The sequence below is a fragment of the Colobus angolensis genome, unplaced genomic scaffold (assembly GCF_000951035.1).
Source record: "Colobus angolensis palliatus isolate OR3802 unplaced genomic scaffold, Cang.pa_1.0 Scaffold50, whole genome shotgun sequence".
NCBI lineage: Eukaryota > Metazoa > Chordata > Mammalia > Primates > Cercopithecidae > Colobus > Colobus angolensis.
Genome location: NW_012118488.1, coordinates 6,237,648 through 6,260,532, shown reverse-complemented (window position 1 = coordinate 6,260,532; position 22,885 = coordinate 6,237,648). Strand labels below are relative to the sequence as shown.

The 22,885-nt window shown below is 40.8% G+C and overlaps 1 protein-coding gene across 3 annotated transcripts in view; it reads left to right on the top strand.

The window, feature by feature from the left end:
* Nucleotides 1-22,885, top strand: part of CA10 (carbonic anhydrase X) — a 560,843-nt gene that overhangs the window by 83,114 nt on the left and 454,844 nt on the right. For all 3 annotated transcript variants that reach the window (XM_011959997.1, XM_011959996.1, XM_011959998.1), the window contains exon 3: nt 8,287-8,361. In XM_011959997.1, coding sequence (XP_011815387.1) covers nt 8,287-8,361 — 75 coding nt within the window. The remainder of the gene's footprint in view (nt 1-8,286; nt 8,362-22,885) is intronic.

Here is a 22,885-nt window from a genome sequence, read left to right as displayed (position 1 = left end):
ATCTCAGCTCACTGCAAGCTCTTCCTCCTGGGTTCAAGCCATTCTCCTGCCTCAGCCTCCCGAGTAGCTGGGACTACAGGCGCCCGCCACCACACCTGGCTAATGTTCTTGTATTTTTAGTAGAGACGGCATTTCACCGTGTTAGCCAGGATGGTCTCAATCTCCTGACCTCATGATCCGCCCGCCTTGACCTCCCAAAGTGCTGAGATTAGAGGTGTGAGCCACCGCACCCAGCCTTGAGTTTCTTAACAGTAGTATCATGCTAAGCTTTTTAGGTGAAAGTAATACAGGCTACCCACCATCAATATTTTTTTCTTATCTCCCAACACAAGTGCAATTTTGTCAGCTTGCTTAGGTCTGGTCCAACCTGCAAGGTGATTCTAGGTCATACCCATCTTCTCTGCTTGGAAATAGTCGCTTTGTCACCCATTAGCCAGTTCAATTCTCGATGATCTGAGTGTCCTAAAGTTTTTATGGTAAGTGGGGGTGTCACATAGGGTGGAGAGATAGAAATGAGTTTCATCCTGTCTCGAGAATTCAGGAAAAGCAAAGAATGACAGAGATGTAAATAGTTCCAGGTATGACACATTTTCCCCTTTGCTTTTAAATGAAACACATTGTGCTAAATAAAAGTGGGTTTGCTAAGAAGCTTTGATTTCCCTAGGCAGGGTGTCAGCTCCTGGTGCTCTTCCATCTGTCAAGCACGTGTAGGCCTGTCAATCAACTTGAAACCACTTTTGTCCACATTCCCACTGACCACAAATACAGGCGTCACACCCACAAGTCTTTGGATATAGACTAAAACCTCCCAAGGATTGTGTGAGCTGGATTGCAGGTTGGTATAATATACAACTTCACTACCACATTTATCACATTTACCACATTAAAGCCAATATTTTTCTGGCACTTATTATGTACTAAGCTTTTGCATAAATAATGGAATTTTTTTTTTTTTGAGACGGAGCCTCGCTCTGTCACCCAAGCTGGAGTGCAGTGGCGCGAACTCGGCTCACTGCAACCTCTGTCTCCCGGGTTGAAGCAATTCTCCTGACTCAGCCTCCCATGTAACTGGGATTACAGGCATGGACTACCACACCCTGCTAATTTTTGTTTTTATTTTTGTTTTTGAGATGGAGTCTTGCTCTGTCGCCCAGGCTGGAGTGCAGTGGCATAATCTCAGTTCACTGCAAGCCCCACCTCCCGCGTTCATGCCATTCTCCTGCCTCAGCCTTCTGTGTAGCTGGAACTACAGGTGCCCGCCACCACGCCCGGCTAATTTTTTATATCTTTAATAGAGATGGGGTTTCACCGCGTTAGTCAGGATGGTCTCGATCCCCTGACCTCGTGATCTGCCTGCCTCAGCTTCCCAAAGTGCTAGGATTACAGGCGTGAGCCACCGCACCTGGCCAAATAATGGAATTTTAAAATAAAATATATTCTCTGACCTCAGGAAGGTTACGGTTAGGTGGAAAAGAATGATATGGAAACCGATAGTGTGGGGCACTATCTAAATGTTAGAATGTAGGACCACACATAATACAGAGAGTGCACAGAAGAAAAATACCTTCCGGGTGTTGTAAAAGTCAAGCAGTTGAGGAAGGGCATTATCCCCGTTAGTCCAGTGAGCGCCATGCAGCTCAATGGGGCTGTCATTTTTGGTTCTTCTGATGATCCACGCACTTCTCAATGCTCCTGCTTCCCACTTAGAACACAGAGTTGGCCATTCAGGGAAAGACAGGGATGTCATGGATATGCATCCAATGTTAGAAGTACTTTTTTACCTTCCAACTTGTGGTGTTTCCTGGCCAATAGACTTGGTACCTTCCTCCTTGAATTACCTTCTCCAGTGGAGAAATGCAGTTTCTGAGGGAAACAACTGTTCAGGGCTTCTACAATTACATTCAAATGAGGTAACCACAGCAGCCTATGTACTCTAACTGCCTCTTCTCTATATCTGGCTCCATCTTTGCTAGTTGTAGACCACTTGGCACAGATATAGCTTGGAAGCTCATTTTTTGCAATGTGTGTGCTTATGGTTTGGTATGTTTTGACTGATGGTGAAGTTTTATTAAGCAATGTCCCTTCCCTGACTGGATCCCTTTGTGAGGGCTCCTGTGTTCCCTGTTGCACGATTTCCTTCCCCACCTCAACTGCACTGTCTCAGATGTTGCTTTTAAGTCTTGTTCCCCACCAGGTCAAGAGACCACTGTAATTTCCAAATGGAGGTATTTCGCAGTTATGTTTTCTCTGAACCTAAGTTAGTTAAATTAGTTGACTTGGAGCAGTAAGCTCTGTTAATGATAGGGATTTACTTACAGTCCAGATCGTGTCATCTTTGGGAAGTTTTAGTCTGGATCCAAAGACTTGTTGGTGTGATGCCTGTATTTGTGGTCAGTGGGAATAGGAACATAATTTTTTCAGTAGGTTGGCAGGCCCTTACTTGCTTGAGAGAGTTTATGGACTTGTGGGAAGAATAAAAGGGGATTAAGATATTGTTCAGGTCTTTATTGACTGGTTTCAAAAACCCAGCATGGGGTCGGGCATGGTGGCTCATGCCTGTAATCCCAGCACTTTGGGAGGCTGAGGTAGGAGGATCATGAGGTCAGGAGATCGAGACTATCCTGGCTAACACGGTGAAACTCCGTCTCTACTAAAAATACAAAAAATTAGCTGGGCATGGTGGCGAGCATCTGTGGTCCCAGCTACTTGGAAGGCTGAAGCAGGAGAATGGCGTGAACCAGGAGGCAGAGCTTGCAGTGAGCCAAGATCACACCACTGTACTCCAGCCTGGGCGACACAGCAAGACTCTGTCTCAAAAAAAAAAAAAAAAAAAAAAAAACACCAACATGGGTTGTGGGTCTTGTTTATATAAGGCTCCACCAACTTTGGTGGTTTAGCTCAGTGGAAATCAGGTGGACAGAGGGAAATACTCAATTTTGTGTAGATGCTGGTGACCAGTTTCAGATCTGGAAAAGATTTAGTATGACACATAGCTTCTACAGTACATATTGATTAGATACCAGGTACATGTACTTAGAAACTTATATATTTCAACATTCGGACTTTTTTGTGAAGTAGCTCACTTCTAAACATTTAAGTAAGAGAGAACTGGATAACAAAAATCTTTTAGATCCAAGACAGGAATGAGCAAACTATGGCCTACAGATCAAATCCAGCTCTCTGTTTTTGTAAATAAAATTGTACTGGCACACAGCTACACCCCTGCATATTGTATACGGCTGCTTTTGTGCTACAATAGCAAATTGAGTAGTTGGCACAGAAATAGTATTGACTTCAAAGCATAAAATATGTATTGTGTTGCCCTTTATAGAAAAAATTTGCTGACCTCTGTTTTGAGATCCCAGCCTCTTATAAGTGAGATCCCTTCTCTGTGCAAGAAGGGATCACCAGAAGCCTCTGTTCCATCCAGAAACTTGCAAAACACTTTGCTATTTCTTCATCCCCAAGGATGGCTTCTTCAGCTATCCCATTCATTCTGAAGTAGAATTATGTAAGATAATTCTGCTCATTTGTATAAGAAGCCATTGGAGCAATGAACGTTGTCTCTCAAAATCCTGAGATTCAGAGTTTCCTTTTAAACTCATCAGTTCTCAAACTGCCACAGTGAAAAATAAACCGAGAATAAAATTGAAATAGATTTTTCCTTGCTATGTATATCTTTCCTCTGGCAGTGATGACAATTTTTATTTTCAACACAATTTTTTTAATTAGACACCTGGATTTTTCCCAGGGGCTGGTTGCACATTAAAAATTCTGATCCATACCTAAGCAAAGAGGAGCAGAGAATGCTGTAAAAGCTCAGGCGGCTCTCTTTCACCTGTTTGCTCTGAGGAATTCTCAATCAGCTCTTCGCTCACTTCAAATCACATGTAAACAACAACAAGATGACTACCAAGGATCTGGTGGGAGGCGTTAAAATAGGAATCCTGTATTTCTCTAGGAGCTCCATCTATAATAAACTCCTTGTAGTACTGTGGCAGAACTTTAAATGAGGTACCTTTTTAAATGTGCCATCCTGTCTTTCTAAATTGCCAAACAGTGTGAGGCTAGACTGAGCATCCAAGGGCATTTGAAAACATTACATAAAACACCTTTATTTTCTTCAACTCTAGTCTGGAGCCATTATATTTTGTAATTGACAGACATCAAATGGGCTCTTCTGGCTGATTGATTTTTGGAGGGTGAATTTGATTCTTCACGAGGCACATCAAAGACAGCTAACAGGAGCTCTGCAGTTCTACTATTACAATAGGTGTTATTCAGATGGTCTGATTGTCTTATTACCTGCTAAAATCTTACATAGTTCTACCTCTGAATGGATGGGTTAGCTGAAGAAGCAATGACTGGAGATGAAGAAAGAACAAAGTGTTTTGCAACTTTCTGGATGGAACAGAAGCTTTGGGTGATAATCTTGTCAGTTCCAATACTCTTACTTACACAGGGGCTTCTTTCTTCTTCCTTCTAGATAGATGTTTCTTACATTGATATTTCAGTTTGACTGATAGGTTGTTGTTATAGGGGAGTGTAGAAGATGTGCACATGTAAGAGAGATAAAAAGAGGGACTAGGAATGCATCTAAATATCTGAGAACCTAGTCATCTTACTCAGATGTTACTAGAATTAGCTTTCCCTTTTTTGCCATCTTGACAACACGCATCTATGCTTTCTCTTTTTTTCCTTACTGCTTTATCTCTTGTAGAAATGCAAGTTTCTTAATGATATGGTCAAATGGCAGGAAAGAGTAGAAAAAATATTTGAACATACAATGCGGTGGCAAATGTATTCGGTAAGACACTGCAATGCAGATATATGGGGAAAGATGTATCTTTTGTCTACTTAGACAAAGCACTATCCTCTGATTAGTGTTCAACGTGTTTCATTTTATCTTCTTTTAGCACACGTAAGTACTATAAATAGCACCTTTACATCAGTGACTGTCAATAGGGATGTCACTGTTTCTGAGGGAATATTTTGGAAATAGGTGAGGGCACTTGAGATTGTTATAATGAAAGAGTGGCAATTAGCACCAACTAAAAGGGGACAGAGATGCTATGCTCTGCAACATATTAGATAGATAGTAACAATGATAAATTATCCCATGTCCCAACAGACATTCAAGTGAGTGGAAAAACTGTTTTATTTATTTGACCCTCCAGTGAAACTCCATTTTGCATATGCACACAAAGCATGTCTTACAAAGTTTTATTATACCTGGTTCTTTAGCAATGCAAAGATGTAAATCAAGAGAAGGTGGTACTTAATTGTGTTCTCATCTTTGCCAAGAGTTCACTATTTTGGAAAATCACGTACCATTGAGAGCAATGCCACTTGTGGGTTCTGGAATCTCTAATAGAATACGGAGTTGCTATTTGTGTCTGTGTCAATCAAGCATCCAACTTCTTCATTTTCTCTTCTAGTGCACCATGCCTGAGTATTTACATATTGAAATATATAATATTTTGTTTTACATTATGTTCCTTGTATTCCCCCTTGTATTATAGTTAAAGCACTCTATTGATTATATTGATTGTTTTTTTTGAAATTATGTATGTAAATTAGCACTCAGCAAATTTTTTTTAGTAAAGAGCCATGGAGGAAACATTTTAGGCTTTGTGGGCCAAATGGTCTCTGTCATAACTATTCCACTCTGCTATTGTAGTGAGAAAGCAACTCTAGAGAATATGTAAATAAATATGTGTGGCTATTTGGCAATAAAACATTATGGACACTGAAATTTGAATGTAATATAATTTTAACATGTCAAAATATTTTTTTCAACTCATTTTTTTTCAATCATTTAAAAATATAAATTCATTTTTAGCTCTTGGGCAGTACAGAAATCAGGCAGTGGGCCATATTTGGCTAGCAGGCACTAGTTTTCCAATCTCTGTTCTAGTGTACCATACTCAAGCATTTTCATGTTGAAATATATATTATTATAAATTTCTTGTATTTTTATTTATATTATAGTTAAAGCACTACATTATATTTTTAAAGTGATGTGTAAATACTGTAAAAACTTTTTTGTAAAACAATTAGATAAAAAGCTTAATGTAAAACAAAAATTGAGTGCTAAGTGGGTATTTATTTGGGGTAATGAAACACATGCAAGAGAATGCAGCTTCCCCAGTGACTGTCTCGTAGAATAAAGAGAGAAGGCTGGATTTATGATTTAAATTGTTTAATGACAGTCAGCAATCCTGATTGGATAAACCTTGGTGTGAGTTTTTATAGAACTCTGAAGTTTTTGCCTGTGATAAGGAAAACCAGTCCTGGCTTATCTCTGATGCAAAGCTGTTACATAATGTTTATAGTTTAAACTTTCAAGATCTTAGAAATGTGCATTTTTCCCAGGCTTGAGACATTTTACATGTCTAGCAGAGCTAGGCTGAAGTTTAGTGAATTATCAGGGTTGGGGTTTGGTTTTGTTGTTGTTTTTTAGTAGGTTGTACTGTCTGTGAATTTTATTTAATTATACTCAAGGCGAGCATTACAAAGTGGTTGTTTCATTAGAGGGCCATTAGATATCTGATCTCACAGGTTTCCAAGCCTTTGGGATTCTCCCCTGGCTCCTATGATGACTGTCTAATGAACTAGGGGAGAAGGAGCGTGAGTCAGGCAATACCAAGACCCAGAGGAAGAATCAGAGCCCTTTCTGAACTCTAGAGAAATGTTCTTTGTCTACCCACTTGGGGAATTTTGCAGCCATAACCAAACCTTGATTTGGCTTCTTGACTTGGTCAGGTCGAAAGACCTCCTGGCTGACTTCAAATCTCCTTGTCTTTCCCTGGTGCTACAAATTCCCAGAGTCTCAATTGAGTCTTCTGCCTGACTCCCTGGTTGGACAGAACATTTCCGGCTTCTGCTTTGAGGTCACTTCCTCCTTTGCCTGCTGTCCCAGAGCAGATGCACTGGCTTCCAACTCAGTTGACCTCGGGATCTTCCTCAAGGGTTATGGAAATGTCTGAACTCTATCCACACCACAGGGGCAATAAGAATACCAGGAAATCCAGTGTGTGTCCATGCCCAAGATTTGTGCTGGGCAAATTTAAAGGCGTTATATTTTTCCAGAATCTTAAATAAGCTCTTTGTCTCTCTTCTATTTGTTTTTAAAGTCCCCTAAGCCCACTGTCAGTTCCAGAAGGAGTGGGCTTCAGTTTCACTCATCCTGTGTCAGAAAATCTCCTTCAACCACAAAGATACAAGCCTCAGGGCTCAATATCCTAGGAAGAAAAAGTATCTTCGCTATACTGTAAGAAGAGACTTGAAGCTAAACAATACAAGCTTATCTGGAAGCTAGAGACATCTAGTAAATCTTCTCTCTATACAAAGCCTTGCATTCAAACCCATTGTCTTAGACCCATTCTTTCTAACTCAGAATGATGAGTCTTTTCTCTAGAACTTTGAAGAGGAAGGCAGGAAAAAAAAAAAAAAATCACCAGAATTAAAAAAAGAAAGAAAAAAGTGAAGGTTTAACATTAACTCTATAGTAGCCAAATTACAAATATGATTGATTCACTTATTTTCTTCCAATGTGGCTAGGAATTGAAATATGAATGTAGTTTAATAAAGGGATAAGCACATTTATGTAGCATGTATACTTTGGGGTTTGCATGCCTGTGTAATGGCATTGCCCCAATTCACTTGTCAACTGTCATGAATTCAAGGGTTTCCCTGAGGTCATGTCAGCATGACCTTACAGATCTCCACAATATTTTCCAATATCTTGAGCCCTCTGCCCTTGAGCCCTGTGATGTCAAAAACCTTCACCACAGTTATTTATATTCTCGTTTTCATTTTCCTGGGACCTAAGGAAAGCTGGCTGGGTATACCTTTCAGCCTTCTATACTGGCTCCTTCAGCAAACTTCAATCTCTCCCAAAACAAGGGTTCCATGGACATACATGGATGGGATATGCCTTCTCTCCTCAATTTCAGCAGGGTGTGTGTGTGTGTGTGTGTGTGTGTGTATGTGTGCGTATGGGGAAGACGATGAGGACAGGTAGCAGGGGACTTAAATACGTAATTACTATCTCTTTAACATCAATTAAAATATCTGAGTACTTTAAATAAAAATTTTGTTTTATTACCCATCAATGATCTATTTGAAAAAAAGAAAAAAGGAAGGGAGAAGGAAGGTTCTGTTGTAGTATGACTTTGGGATAGAAGAGGATTATTTTATGGTATCCACCCTTGTTGCTTGGACAGCTGGGACACAGTGCTTCTCTACTATCATCTTAGTCTCTCTTCTTTGCTTTTCCTTTAGCTCAACAGAATTCACCAAAAATCCATGAAGGCTGGTGGGCATACAAGGAGGTGGTCCAGGGAAGCTTTGTTCCAGGTAAGTACACATTAATTCTTATTTTTTAAATTGAATTAGAATGAAAGCTAGCATTATTTCCAGGATTTTACATTGCAAAAGGTGAGGCAATCTAATTTATGTGTGCAATGAATACTCCATCAAGACAAAGTTTGTTAAGTAATGGGCAATTAGAGTACTTTTTTTTTCCATCTGAGCCTGCAGTCTCAATGTCCTTCAATCTATAGGATGCCCTCAGGGGCAGGGGGATAGATGATTAAGGGCCGAAGCTCTGTCTGCTGACATTTGGTTAAGTGAGGAAGAGCCATTTCTTAACATTAATGAAACAGGAACTCTGAAAAGACTAACCATGGCAATGGAGTCTGCTGGAACACATGCTGTCACTTTAGCAGCATCCATGGCCAGGACTTAGCACATCGGGCCAAGTATCAGCTAAAAATACCAGGCAAAGTGGATCCTGTCAGCATGGGGGCAGAGGACAGAAAACTGAAGACAGATTAAAGCAAGGATTATATTATGACTTTAGTTCAGAAGCAAGGTGGAGGGTCCCTGTGTCTCCTCCCACTACTCTTACCCTCATTATGGTCCTCTTGCTTTTTCTGCTTTAGTAAAGAGAAAAAGCAAGCAAAAGGCAAGGATAGAAGGGAAGGCAGGTGACATATTTCAAAGTATTTTTAACTGCTCATATGTGAGAATAAGAAATAAAGCTCTCAACAGGAGCCAGTGTGCAATCCCTACTCAGGCACTGAAAGCAGAGGGCTGGAGATGTCAGTTGAGGTCTCTGTAGTTGGTGGCAAATAGAAAGACCAGTGTCCCAGGTCAGCTCATTCATTCTTGGCTCCTATGTCTTCTTTTCCTGTCCTTCTGTAGAGTCTATTACACCAGCTGTGCAGAGCTAAGCAAGTCACAAAACCCCTCTGGGCATCATTTTTCTCATTTGTATGATGGGGCAATTATTAGTACTTGTGAGGCTTTGCAGTAGGAGGAAAGCAGGCAGTAGGAGGAAAGGGAGAGTGGGTGACCCAGGAAAAAGCCAAATGGCTGCCAAATAGCTTCAGAAATGAACATTATTAACTTGATAAATTTACTATGGCACATCTATTCTATGGCCCAGTGAACACAGAAACTGAACTTGATTAATTCATCTAGAAGTGACCAGGTTTCTTATGATAATGTTATAACAATTTCATTGGCACAAGCTATGTTCATGTGAAATAATATCAACAAATGGCATTCAATTCTTACAACTGAGGACACCCCTTTTAAAGAAATAGAATGTTTATATACTTTCTTCCTAGGAAATCTGTCATATTCAAGAAGTTACATTTATAATTATATTCTTGTACTTTGTGAGTATGGAATTAGAGAAATAAAGGGTATTCTCTCCAGGTAATAAGAAGTCTTGCTAAATTAGTACTACCCCTGAAGAGAACATCCTCTGTAGTGATTGACATGTCCATGAGTAGAACTGGGTGGTCACTGCAAATTGTTATGTGTCTGCCTCATATTTTTTGAAGTTTTCTTCTCTGTTGTCACATTCTTTCTTTAATGTGTTCAGGGCCCTATTTGGATTTGGTTGTTGCTTCTAAGACAACCACAGGAAATAATTTTTTTTGTCCCCTTATGTGTTGATATAAAGGAACTTAACTTTTCCTTACTCTCAAATATAATTGAGATACTATGTGTAAACCTTCCTACATGGGAAGCAGTGAGGTGTTCAAGTGTGATCATGGCCTCTGAAGTCAGACTAGACGGGACTTGAGTCTGCATTCTGTGGTTTCTTATTGGTAGAACTGTCAGCAAGTTACCTACCCATTCTCAGCCCCCTGGGTTCTTCATCTGTAAAGTGGAGATAAGAAATAAATCAGTTTTGTGAAGTTTGCTGAGGATTAAATTACAAAACGGAGGTAAAGTGCATATGGTAACGTCTGGTGCATGTTGAGTCAGTGTATGTCCGTTGTTGTTGGTATCTGCTTGAGAAGAGGGAGACAATTACAAACTGGAAAGTGTAATAATGTATGTAAGGGTTTCTCAAGATGCCTGAAACATGGGGGATGCTTGAATTTATAAGGTCAAGGGTTTCTACACAGTGGACAACTAAAAGATGACTTCCTTGTCCTCTGAATGTAACAGTTCTAAAGCCTTTTTGTCTTTCTGGTAGAGAAGATTGGTATCTGATGATTCCACGTTCTAAACTTTTGGGAACTCCAACTCTGTTGAAAAGGATAAGAGTCATGAGAATTTGTGAATTAAGTAACTGAACCTGGACTCTAACATCTGACTCCAGATGACCTACTTTATCTGAGTGGGTAGTTGTGGCAAACAATGGACCCCTTACCTCTTATTACTTGACTGTGAAGTTAAGGGTGTTCTTCAATTTGTTACTGAGATTTTTTTCAGGTTATGGATGTGTGAAATAGGAGAGAACATGATATGACTGAGCTAGTTTTATCATCCCATAAGTTCCTCACTAAAGTGTCTAGAAAGAATAGTCAGTTGGTATAACAGTTGTGAATCTGTGACTTCAACAAAGCTGTGGTAGATAAAAATATATGAGCTCTATAACAATGGTGAGTACAAGGTTAATTCAGCACACAAATGCCCTACTTTGGTCAGTTCAATAGCATTTATGGAGTACCTATCTTGTGCTGAGCACCAGGTTTGGGCAGTTAATAAACAGGTAACTGACACATGATTCTTACTCAAAGGTGAGCCTACAGTCTAAAGGGGAAGATAAGCCATAAATCCATGACTCAGAATAGCAAGGGCTCCAATAGGGTTTATAAATGTAAAGGAGGCAACACAGTATTGGGATTCTGCCTGCCTAAGTGTTTAACAGATGTTGTTTACCTGCTCAAACCTATGCCTTCTTCTGGCCTCAACCACAACTAGAATCTGTCTTGCAGGCAGAGCCCTGACTATGCTTGCACATTCACCCTCCATACCATCATACTCTCAGGGAAGGTGCCCCTTATCAGCCACAGAGGGTTACTCTTGGCTGAGATTTACACCAACAATAGTGATTCTGATGTCTTCTTATTGGTTTAGACATTGTGATGGCTAATTTGATGTGTCCATTTGGCTGGGTATGGTACCCAGATATTTGACCAAACATGACTGGATGTTGTTGGGAAGGTACTTTTTAAGACCAGATTAACATTTGCATCAGTAGACTTTGAGTAAAGCAAATTATCTGTATAATATGTGTGGGCCTCATCCAATGAGTTGAAGGCCTTAAGAGAAAAAGACCAAAATCCCTGAAGAAAAAGGGAAATCTACCTCCAGAAGCCTTAGGCCAGGAGCAGCAATGTCAACATTTCACTAGGCCTCCTGCCTATTGGCTTGCCCTATACGCATCATCCTTGCCAGCCATCATGTGAGTCAATTCCTTAAAGTAAATAAATCTCTCACTGTCACCCCATTCTGTTGATTCTCTTTCTCAGGAGAACCCAGAGTAATACACTAATATAGACATGCACATGTGACACACAGTTCTATTCATGCCATGTAAGGAGAAGCCTTCTGAATAAACTTGGGTACAAAAGACACACTAAGATGGCAAAATGGAGAGTTGAGAAAAATCCGTATCTTCTATGGCTCACTTAAGGGTTGAATTCACCATGGAACTGCCTCACCACTTATTGTGTTAAGTGATGTAACAAACTTCTTACAGCTCGAGCCACTTTGAGTCAGACTTTCTGTCACTTACAGCCTAAACAGTCTTCTAGGGCCAGGCATCTCACTACAAGGCTAAAGGAAGAAAAGAAGTTAGAACTGGATCTTGGCAAGGTTCAGGAATACTCAAATTGGAGAAGGGTGGGAATGTGAGGAATATTTGACAGTGTAGTCAAAGAGGGATTGTATTAGTTCATTTTCATACTGCTTTAAAGAACTGCCTGAGACGGGATAACTTATGAAGGAAAGAGGTTTAATTGACTCACAGTTAAGCATGACTGGGAGGCATCAGGAAACTTACAATTATGGCAGAAGGCAAAAGGGAAGCAAGATACCTTCTTTACAAGGTTGCAGGATGGAAAATTGTTGAACAAAGGTGGAAGAGCCCCTTACAAAACCATCAGACCTTGTGAGAACTCACTATCATGAGAACAGCATGGGGGAAACCACCCCAAGATCCAATTACCTTCACCTGGTCTCTCCTTTGAAATGTGGGGATTATGGGGATTATAATTCAAAATGAGATTTGGGTGGGGACACAAAGCCTAACCATACCATACCACTTTGGGTCCCTCCCAATCCTCATGTCTCTGACATTTCAAAACCAATCTTGCCTTCCCAACTGTCCTGCAAAGTCTTAACTCATTTCAGTATTAACTCAAAAGTCCATAGTCCAAAGTCTCATCTGAGACAAGGCCAGCCCCTTCTGCCTATAAACCTGTAAAATCAGAAGCAAATTAGTTACTTCCTGGATACCATTGGCATTGTATGGTACAGGCATTGGGTAAATATAGCCATTCCAAATGGGAGAAATTGGCCAAAACAAAGGGGCTATACAGACCTCATGCAAGTCCAAAATCCAGTGGGGCAGTCAAATCTTAAAGGTCCATAATGATCTCCTTTGACTCTGTGTATCACATCCAGGTCATGCTGATGCAAGAGGTGGGTAGCTCTGCCCCTGTGGCTTTGCAAGGTACAGTCTGACTGCCAGCTGCTTTCACAGGCTGGCATTGAGTGTTCACAGCTTTTCCAGGTGCATGGTGCAAGCTGTTGGTGGATCTACCATTCTGGGGTCAGGAGGATCTTGGTCATCTTCTCACAGCTCCACTAGGCAGTGCCCCAGTGGGGACTCTGTGTTGGAGTTTGCACACTGCATTTCCCTTCCACACTGCCCTAGCAGAGGTTCTCCATGAGGGCTCCCCACTGCAGCAAACTTCTGCCCAGACATTCAGGTATTTCCCTACATCGTCCAAAATCTGGGCAGAGGTTCCCAAACTTCAGTTCTTGGCTTCTGTGCACCCACAGGCCCAACACAACATGTAAGCCACCAAGGCCTGGGACTTGCACCCTTTGAAGCAACAGCATGAGCTATATGTTGGCCCCTTTTGGCCACAGCTGGAATGCAGGACACCAAGTCCAGAGACTGCACAAAGCAGCAAGGCCTTGGGCCCAGCCTAGGAAACTTTTTTTTTCTCCTAGGCCTCTGGGCGTGTGATGGGAGGGCTGCTGTAAAGACCTTTAACATGCCCTGGAGACATTTTCCCCATTGTCTTGGCTATTAAAATTTGGCTCCTTATGCAAATTTCTGCAGCCAGCTTGAATTTCTCCTCAGAAAATAGGTTTTTCTTTTCTATCACATCATCAGGCTGCAAACTTTCCAAACTTTTATGCTCTGCTTCCCTTTTAAACATAAGTTCCAATTCAAAACCATCTCTTTGTGAATGCATAAAATTGATTGCTTTTAAGAGTACCCAAGTCACATCCTGAATGGTTTGCTGCTTAGAAATTTCTTCTGTCAGATACCCTTAATCATCTCTCTTAAGTTCAAAGTTCCAAAGGTCTCTGGGGTGGAGCAAAATGCCACCAGTCTCTTTGCTAAAGCATAGCAAGAGTCACCTTTATACCAGTTTCCAACAAGTTTTTTATCTTCTTCTGTGTTAATCTGTTCTCATGCTGCTAATAAGGACATACCCAAGACTGGGTAATTTATACAGGAAAGAAGTTTAATTAACTCACAGTTCCACATGGCTGGGGAGGTCTCACAATCACGCTGGAAGGTGAAGGAGAAGCAAAGTCTTGTCTTACATGGCAGCAGGCAAAAGAGCTTGTGCAGGGGAACTCCCATTTATGAAACCATCAGATCTCATGAGACTCATTCACTACCACAAGAACAGCATGGGGGAAACCACACCCATGATTCAATTATCTCCACTGGCTCTGCCCTTGATATGTGGAGATTATTACATTTCAAGGTGAGATTTGGGTGGGGACCCAGTCAAACTGTATCACCATCTGAGATCTGAGCCAAACCATATCACCATCACTGAGATCTGAGCCTAACTGTATCACCACCTTAGCTGCTGTATTTCATTGTCCATATCGCTATCAGCGTTTTGATCAAAGCCATTCAACAAGTCTCTAGGAAGTTCCCACATCTTCCTGCCTTCTTCGAAGCCCTCCAAACCATTCCAACCTCTGCCTGTTACCCAGTTCCAAAGTCACTTCCACATTTTTGGGTATCTTTATAGCAGCACCCCACTCTCTGTGATACCAATTTACTGTATTAGTCTGTTTTCATACTGCTATAAAGAACTGCCTGAGACTGGTTAATTTATAAAGATGAGAGGTTTAATTGACTCACAGTTCAGCATGGCTGGGGAGGCCTCATGAAACTTACAATTATGTTGGAAGAGGAAGCAAGGCACCTTCCTCACAGGTCTGCAGGAAGGAGAAGAGCCGAGCAAAGGAACTACCACATATGGTGAAAACTCATTCAGTGTCAAGAGAACATCATGGGAGTAACTGCCCACATGATTCAATTATGTCCCACCAGGTCCCTCCTACAACATATGGGGATTATGGGAACTACAATTCAAGATGAGATTTGGGTGGGGGCACAGCCAAACCATATCAATGGGCAAAGGCCTGAAAGCTTGGAAGAGAATGTTCACTAGTGCAGGAAGAGCTCTGGTAATTAAGAGCAGCAGGGGCCTAATTATGGAGGGCCATACCAACTGGGAGTTTGGATTTTACCCGAAAGGAACTAGAAGTTTGGATTTTACCCTAAAGAATCAAAGGAGAGGTTGAACTCTTACAGAATTCAAAGTCAGAGAAGAGGGCCATATGAGCTAAGATAGGAGCAATGAGAGGTCTGGGGAGGGTGCAGCTTCTAGGGTTAGGGACCTTGTCTCTTTCCAACCCACATCCCTCCAGGATATACCTCAGGGCTTCCATGCACCAGGGGCTCAATGTTTGCCAAACAAACTTGGGTCAGGACAGACAGCAATCTTTGTTCCTTAAAGAAAAAGACAAAGGCTTGACTCTGGAGACAGTCAAGGGCTGTTCCTCAACCCTTAAATTGAGTTATAAAATAACAATAACAAATACATCAGTACAATCTGCAGTACATGCTATAAAGGGAAAGTACTCAAGGTTTTGAAAAGCCTAGTAGAAATAGTCTGGAAATCAAAGAGAGCCTCCTTGTGTAATCTAGAAGAAGCTTAGCTAAGGAAGGACATTGCTAGTGCAGAGTGGTCTTAGACCAGCTGTTTAAGGCAGAAGCATGAGCCTCAAGCATGGGCATGACATGTATGAGAAATGGAACAAAGGTCACTGTGGCCAGAGTGCAAAGTGGTTGGAGATTGGGGTGGTCAGGAGCCAGCTCATAGAGGGCCTTGTAGGCCACATAAAGTATTTGAATGGAGATCCTGGAAATAAAGGATAATAAATAGTTATAAGCAATTTATTCTTCCTCTGAGATCTGGGAAGCAGGGATTTCTGAGGAATTAGATCACAACTTATTCGGCAGCTTAAAATTGTAATACAGAATTCCTCTGAATGATTAATAGAGGAACTCATTGCTGCCATTTCTGATCAGCATTGGACCCAGCAGGCTAGTTTGGCTCAGGACAGTATCATCTGTTGCGTTCTATAAATTGGGTACAAACGATTTACCCAGGTCAATAACCCTCCCAATATGCTATTTCCCATCCCTTTCTTTTTGGGTAGTTTTAAAATCTAAAGATTATTGGACAATGAAGGTAATTACACCCAACCATCTACAGGTTACCACTGATGTCTGTTTATCAAAATGTCCATTTTCTTTTTTTTGTTTTGTTTTGTTTAAAAAAGTCTCATGGTTAACAGAGGTAAGGAGTGGAAGCTCTTCTTTCTCCACAATACTCCCAGCAAAGAAACCTGGCTGGATGGTGAGGGTTACTTGCTGATCCAGGATGGCCAGCCTGGGGCTGTGTATGCTCTTCATTCCTTAATTCATGGAGTAAGTGGTACCTGCACTGATTTTTTGGTTGCTGCATAAGAATTAGCACTTACTCAGTAGCTTAAAATTACACACATTTATTGTCCCAGTTTCCTTGGGTCAGAAATCTGGACATGGCTCAAGTGGATCGTCTACTGAGTCCCATAATGCTGAAAAAGGTGTCATTCTGGCTACATTCTCATCTGAAGTCAAGCTCATGGAGGTCCTTGGCAGGATTCAGTTCCATGCAGTTGTAGGGCTAAGACCCTTGTCTCCTACAGCCTGCCACTGCTGAATCAGCAGTTCACAACACAGTTGTTTGCATCTTCAAGGTTGGCAGGAAAGTAACTCATTTACTTTGAATCTTCACATCCTGAGAAGGCCTGGACTCTCTTCTAAAGGTCAAGCCTACTCAGTATAACATGCCTTTTTATTAACTCAAAGTCAACTGATTAAGAACGTTATTCACATCTGCAAAATCCCTTCATCTTTGCCAGAAACGACAATCTAATCAAGGAAGTGAAATCCCATTATACTCACAAATCCCACTCATACTAGAGGGTGTGTACACTAGGAGGTAGGAATCTTGGGGGCTGTCTTATTCCATTTGTGTTGCCATAAACGAATACCTGAGACTGGCTAATTCATAAATAATTTTGAGATAAAGAGATTCATTTGGTTCACAATTCTACAGGTTGGTGTACAAGAAGCATGGCACCAGCATCTGCATCTGGTGAGGGCCTCAGGCTGTTTCTACTCATAGTGCAAGTGGAAGGGGGGCAGCATCCGCAAAGAGCACATAGTGAGAGAGGAAGCAAGAGATACAGAGAAATTGCCAGGTTCTTTTTAACAACAAGCTCTTACAGGAACCAATAGAGCAAGAACTTACTGATTACTGTAAAGATGGTACCAAGCCATTCATGAGGGATCTGCCTCTATGACCCAAACACCTCTCATTAGACCCCACCTGCAACATTGGGAATCAAATTTCAACATGAGGTTTGAAGGGTCAAATATTCAAACTGTAGCATTCCACCCTTGGCTCTCCATGCCTCACATCATTCTCACATAGCAAAATACAATCATTCTACCCCAATAGTCCCCAAAGTCTTAACTTGTTCTAGCATCTACTCAGAAGTCCCAAATCCAAAATCTCATCTGAGACTCAAGGCAAGTTCCTTCCATCTATGAGCCTGTGAAATCAAAAGCAATGCATCTACTTCCAATATACAATGGTCATACAAGCATTAAGTAAGCATTCCCATTCACAAAGACAAAAATTGGCCAAAAGAAAGGGGTAGCAGTCTTCATGAAAGTCTAAAACCCAGCAGGGCAGACATTAAATCTTAAAGCTCCAAAATAATCTTCTTTGACTCCGTGTCCTGCATCCTGGGCACACTGATATGAGAAGTGGGCTCCCAAGCCCTTGGAAAGCCCTGTCCCCACAGTTTTATTTGGTGCAGCCCACATGGCTGCTCTTACAGTTTGGAATCTAGTACCTGCAACATTTCCATGCTAGTGTGGCTCATTGCCAGTGGCTATATAATTCTGGGGTCTGAAGGGTGGTGCCCCTGTTCCCACAGCTCCCCTGGGTACTGCCCTAGTAGAGACTCTCTGTAGGAGTTCCTCCCCTGCAGAAGGCTTCTGCCTGGGCACCCAGGCTTTCCAATACATCCTCTGAAATCTAGAGGCTTGGCAGCTTCCACCACTCTTGCATTCTAGGAGCCTACAGACTTAGCACCAAGTGGATGCTGCTGAGGTTTATGGCTTGCACCCTCTGGAGCAGCAGCTGGAATAGTATGTGTGGCTATTTGTGTCTCACCTGGAGCTGAAGCAACTTGAATGTTGAGAAAGCATACCAAAGTGGCTTCGGGGTAACTTGGGCCTGTTCCCTGAAACCATTTTGTCTCCTAGGCCTGCAGGCCTATGATGGGAGGGGGCTACAAAGATTTCTGAAAAACCTTTATCCAATTTTCTTGATTCTCCACACCTGACTCCCTTTTATCCATGCTAATCTCTTTAACAAGTGGTTACCCCTCAGCACCATTGGATTTTTCTCCTGAAAATACTCTTTCCTTTCCTGTCACATTGCTAGACTGTAAATTTTTCATGTTTTTATATTCTGCTTTCCTTTTAATTATAAATTCCACCTTTAGGTAATTCCTTTGCTGCCATATCTTACTGTAAGCTGTTAAAAGTAGCCACATATTAGCCAGGGATGGTAGCGGGTGCCTGTAATCCTAGGTACTTGGGAGGCTGGGGCATAAGAATCACTTGAACCTGGCAGGCGAATGTTGCTGTGAGCCTAGATTGTGCCACTGCACTCCAGCCTAAGCAACAAAAAAGACTCTATCTCAAAAAAAGAAAAAAGCTATACCATTTCTTGAAAGCTTTGCTTTGCAGCATATACTGAATTTCTGAGGCTTTCTCTCCTCAGAGGGAGAAAGGCTGAGAAATTCACTATGTGACCACCCCTTCCAAGAGACCTGCATTCAGTCTCCTTTGATAAGCCAGTAAGCTTATCCTTCAATACATCCGCATTAAGTGATAGTTAAAGTCATTGCATTAGTTTCCTATAGCTCCTTGTACTGGTCCTTTTTCACACTGCTATAACGGTACTACTGCTGTAATGATACAAGACCGGGTAATTTATAAACAAAGGTGGTTTAATAGACTCACAGTTCCATATGCCTGGGGGAGCCTCAAGAAACTCACAATCAATGCAGAAGGTGAAAGGAAAGCAAAGACCCAAGGCAGGAGAGAGAAGAAGCCAGCAAGTGAGGAACCATCGAACACTTATAAAACCATCAGATCTCATGAGAACTCACTCACTATCATGAGAACAACATGTAGGGAAACTGCCCCCATGATCCAATCACCTCCCTCTACGTCTCTCAACACCTGGGAATTACAATTTAAGATGAGATTTGGGTGGAGACACAAAGGCTAACCATATCACTCTTGTAACAACTGACCCTAAAGTTAGCAGCTAGAAACAACAGATTTATTATCTTACCATTTTAAAGCTGGACACACTAAAACCAAGGTGTCAGTAGGGCAGGCTGCCTTATGGAGGCTCTGAGGAGAAATCAATCCCTTGCCCTTTCCACCTTCTAGAGGCCACCTGCATTACTGAGTTCAGGGTCCCTTCCTTGCATGGCTCCCGCCCATGCTTCTGTTATCACACATCTTTCTCTAACTCGGACCCTTCGGTCTCCCACTTTTCAGAATGTTTGTGATTGCTTTTGGCCTATCTGGATAATCTAGGATGCTCTCCCCATCGCACAATCCTTGACATAATCATATCTGCAAAGTATATTTTGCCATATAAGGTAACACATTCACAGGTTTGGAGGATTAGAATATGGACATTTAGGGAAGACTGTTATTCTTTTTTTCATACTCACATTGTCTCCAAAGCTAATGGAAGCACAATAACCTATCACATGAACATGAACATTCGATTTTGTAGTTGTCAATGCTTCCTCACTCATGTTACGTCATTCAGCCCTTACAAAATTTGCACTCATACTCCCCTTTTTCCAGATGAGAAAACAAAGCAAGTTAAGTAAAGTTATTGTCTAGATTTCCAGTGCAGATCAACATCGAAGCAGGTTTGTAAATAAGCACATTTCTAATCCAGTGCTCTTTCCACTACAAATATGTATAAATCTGATTAACAAATGATACTTCTTCTTGGATAGACAATAGTACTCTTCTGCTTATCGTCTAGAAAAAAATGAACTAGAGGCAAAAATAAAATAAAAGGCTATATATCAGATTAATCCACTGAAAACTCAACACAAATCTATCTTCTCTCTAGACAAGATTTAGCATTTGGATATCATTTATTACATTTTAGAAAGCATTTCCGGGTGTCATCTTTCAAAATAAATATTTTACTTTGGAATGACTTTAGATTTATAGAAAAGTTATACAGGGAGCTTCCATATACTCTTTATCCAAGGTCCCTAATTTAATGTCTTACACTAGCATATACATTTGTCAAAACTAAGAAACCAACCTGGATGCATTACTGTTAAACTAAACAGATTTTTTTAAATATCCAAGTTTTTCCACTAAGGTCCTCTTGCTGTTGCATAATCCAATTTAGGATACCACATTACATTTAGCCTTCATGTCTCTTTAGTCTGCTCTGGGCTGTGAAAGTTTCTTAATCTTTTGATTTTTTAATGACTGGCAGTTTTGAGAAATACTGGTGAGCTATTTTGTATAAAGTTCCTGAATTTCTGTGTGTTTGATGCTTTGATTAATCTGGGATTGTGAGTTTTGGGGAAAAGTTTCCTGGAGATAGAGTTCCATTTGTATTACATCCTATCAGAGGATACGTGATATCAACATGTGTTGGTCTCATTTGTGACAACTTATTAAAAAAAAAAAAGACACGTATTTCTATCACCAATCAGTAAATGTGGAAGATTCAACAAGGCTAGAGATTGATCTTCAGTTGTAGAACAAATGAATGATGGAGTTGGACCTAGAACCAGATCACCTGTATTAACAGGTAGTACTTCTCAAATTGGACTGTACTCCAAAGCCCCTCCTGATGTCTTACTTTAGGACATCAATTGTTTTGCTACAAAAGTGTATGTAAACCTTTGTATTTGAGAGTAGAATTTTGTTTCAAGTTATCTTAAGAATAAAACTTGCATTTTAACGAGCCCTGTGGCATACTGAATAACTCTCTCCATTGGAGGTAGTCATAGTTCAGCCATTGAATTTTCTTGGGCAGGAAGTATGTGGATGAGCACACCAGTATTTTGTCTCCCAGACTTTGTTTTTGTTATCAACTGTCTAATCCTTTGGATAATAGATGCAGCAACGGGTTTTGGAAAATGCTCAGTGGATTGTGTCTTCCACTGACCGAACATGAGATCTTAGGCAAGTCACTTAGTATATCAGGACCTTGTTTTCCTCATATAGATTCGGGGTATTGAGCTGTGTGGTTTTAAAAGGACCATTCCGGCTCTGATATTTTTTGTGAGCTTACTAAGATTGGTTTGGAAGTTATAGTTAGCAGCCTTAAGGAATAAAATATTGATTTCATTCACAGGATAATTTTATTATGTTCTCAATATCAGTGTTTGTAAGTGGAGGCAGTGATGCAAGTCTCTCTCTAGATTTCTGATTTTTCATCTTCAGGAGGAAGCAAGCAGAATTTAATGGATATATTCTCTCAGTATGAGAGGGTGATGTTACACTGACTCACCCTCAATTAGAAATACTTTGTTATGTTTTTTCCCCAGAAATTGGGATGCATAGTATGTAAAATTTACTCAGAGCCTGATGTGCCAGACACTCTACCAAACACTAGGGATACAAATAAGAATAAATGACAACTCCTGATCTTAGGAGCTCGCAGTTGAGTTTAGAGACAGACATGCAAATTAAGAGTTACAGTTTAGCCTAATAAGGCATGTGAGACATGAGTGGTGGATCCACACATGTGGATTGGCTGCAGAAAACAGAAAACAACTAACCCTACCTGTGGGGTCAGAAAAGGCTTTGCAGATGAAGGCTTCTCTTGACATAGGGCTTAAAAGATGAATAGTCATCTGCCAGGTATGAAAGATGGAAAAGATCATTGCTGGTGGATTAAACATAGTGAAATCTGAACTACTACTAACTAACAGATTGAAAACTTTATGTAAGCAGTAAGCAGTCCTATTTATCATTTCATCTGTTAGAGTCCCTATTATTACCACACATCAGAGCTGCATGGTGGAAAGCCCACTGGACCCAGAAGGTCATGCTTTGGATCTCACTCCATTGTGTTCCAACCATTTGATGAACAGTAATGTTTGAAAATCACCTAATGTCTCAGAGCCTCAGTTTACCCATTTGTAAAATGCAATAAGACCTGTGTCTCCAACATTTTTGTAAAAATAAAATTTTGTATTAGAGCTAGTCCTGCATCATAGACTATGAAAGTATTCAAAGACATTACTATTTTTATTATTATAATTTTGCTTTAGGCTATTTAAAATTGCGTAAAAGCAACCTGATCAGTTGTGCCACTACTGAGTTCCTAACACATCCTTCTGATCCAGGGAGGCACGTGTAAGGCTTTTCAGTATGTGCCAATGACAGTGTATTGTACTTACAGACACCGCCTCGTGTAAGTATATATAAACCTGCATATATATTTCAGCACTGAGAGGGTTTGGGTCATGTTGCAGCCATCCAATATGAAGTACTCCTGTTGGGTAGGCTTTTGTACCAATCCTTCTCAGAGGTTCATGGCTTTCCTGGTCACACCAGGAAATTTCTGACCAATCAACACAAGTGGTTCTAGCTAATCAACCTCTTGAGAAGCACTTTGGAAATTCAGGACCTACACAGTCAGAAGTGCACAAAGGAAGGAACATAGGGAGTCTTCCATGCTGGGTGCAGGCAGTAACAGTGTGCATTGTCTGGAGAGACATTTAATAATAATAATGAAACCCACCAAAAGTTTGACCTGTTTTTTATTATCCCCAGGTACTGGAAATTGTAAAAATGCCAGTGATAAAATACTGTACTTCGAAAAACCTTTTGTTGGTCTAAGTTTTAAACAATTGCTGTAGTTACTGATTTTTTTTTTTTTTTTTT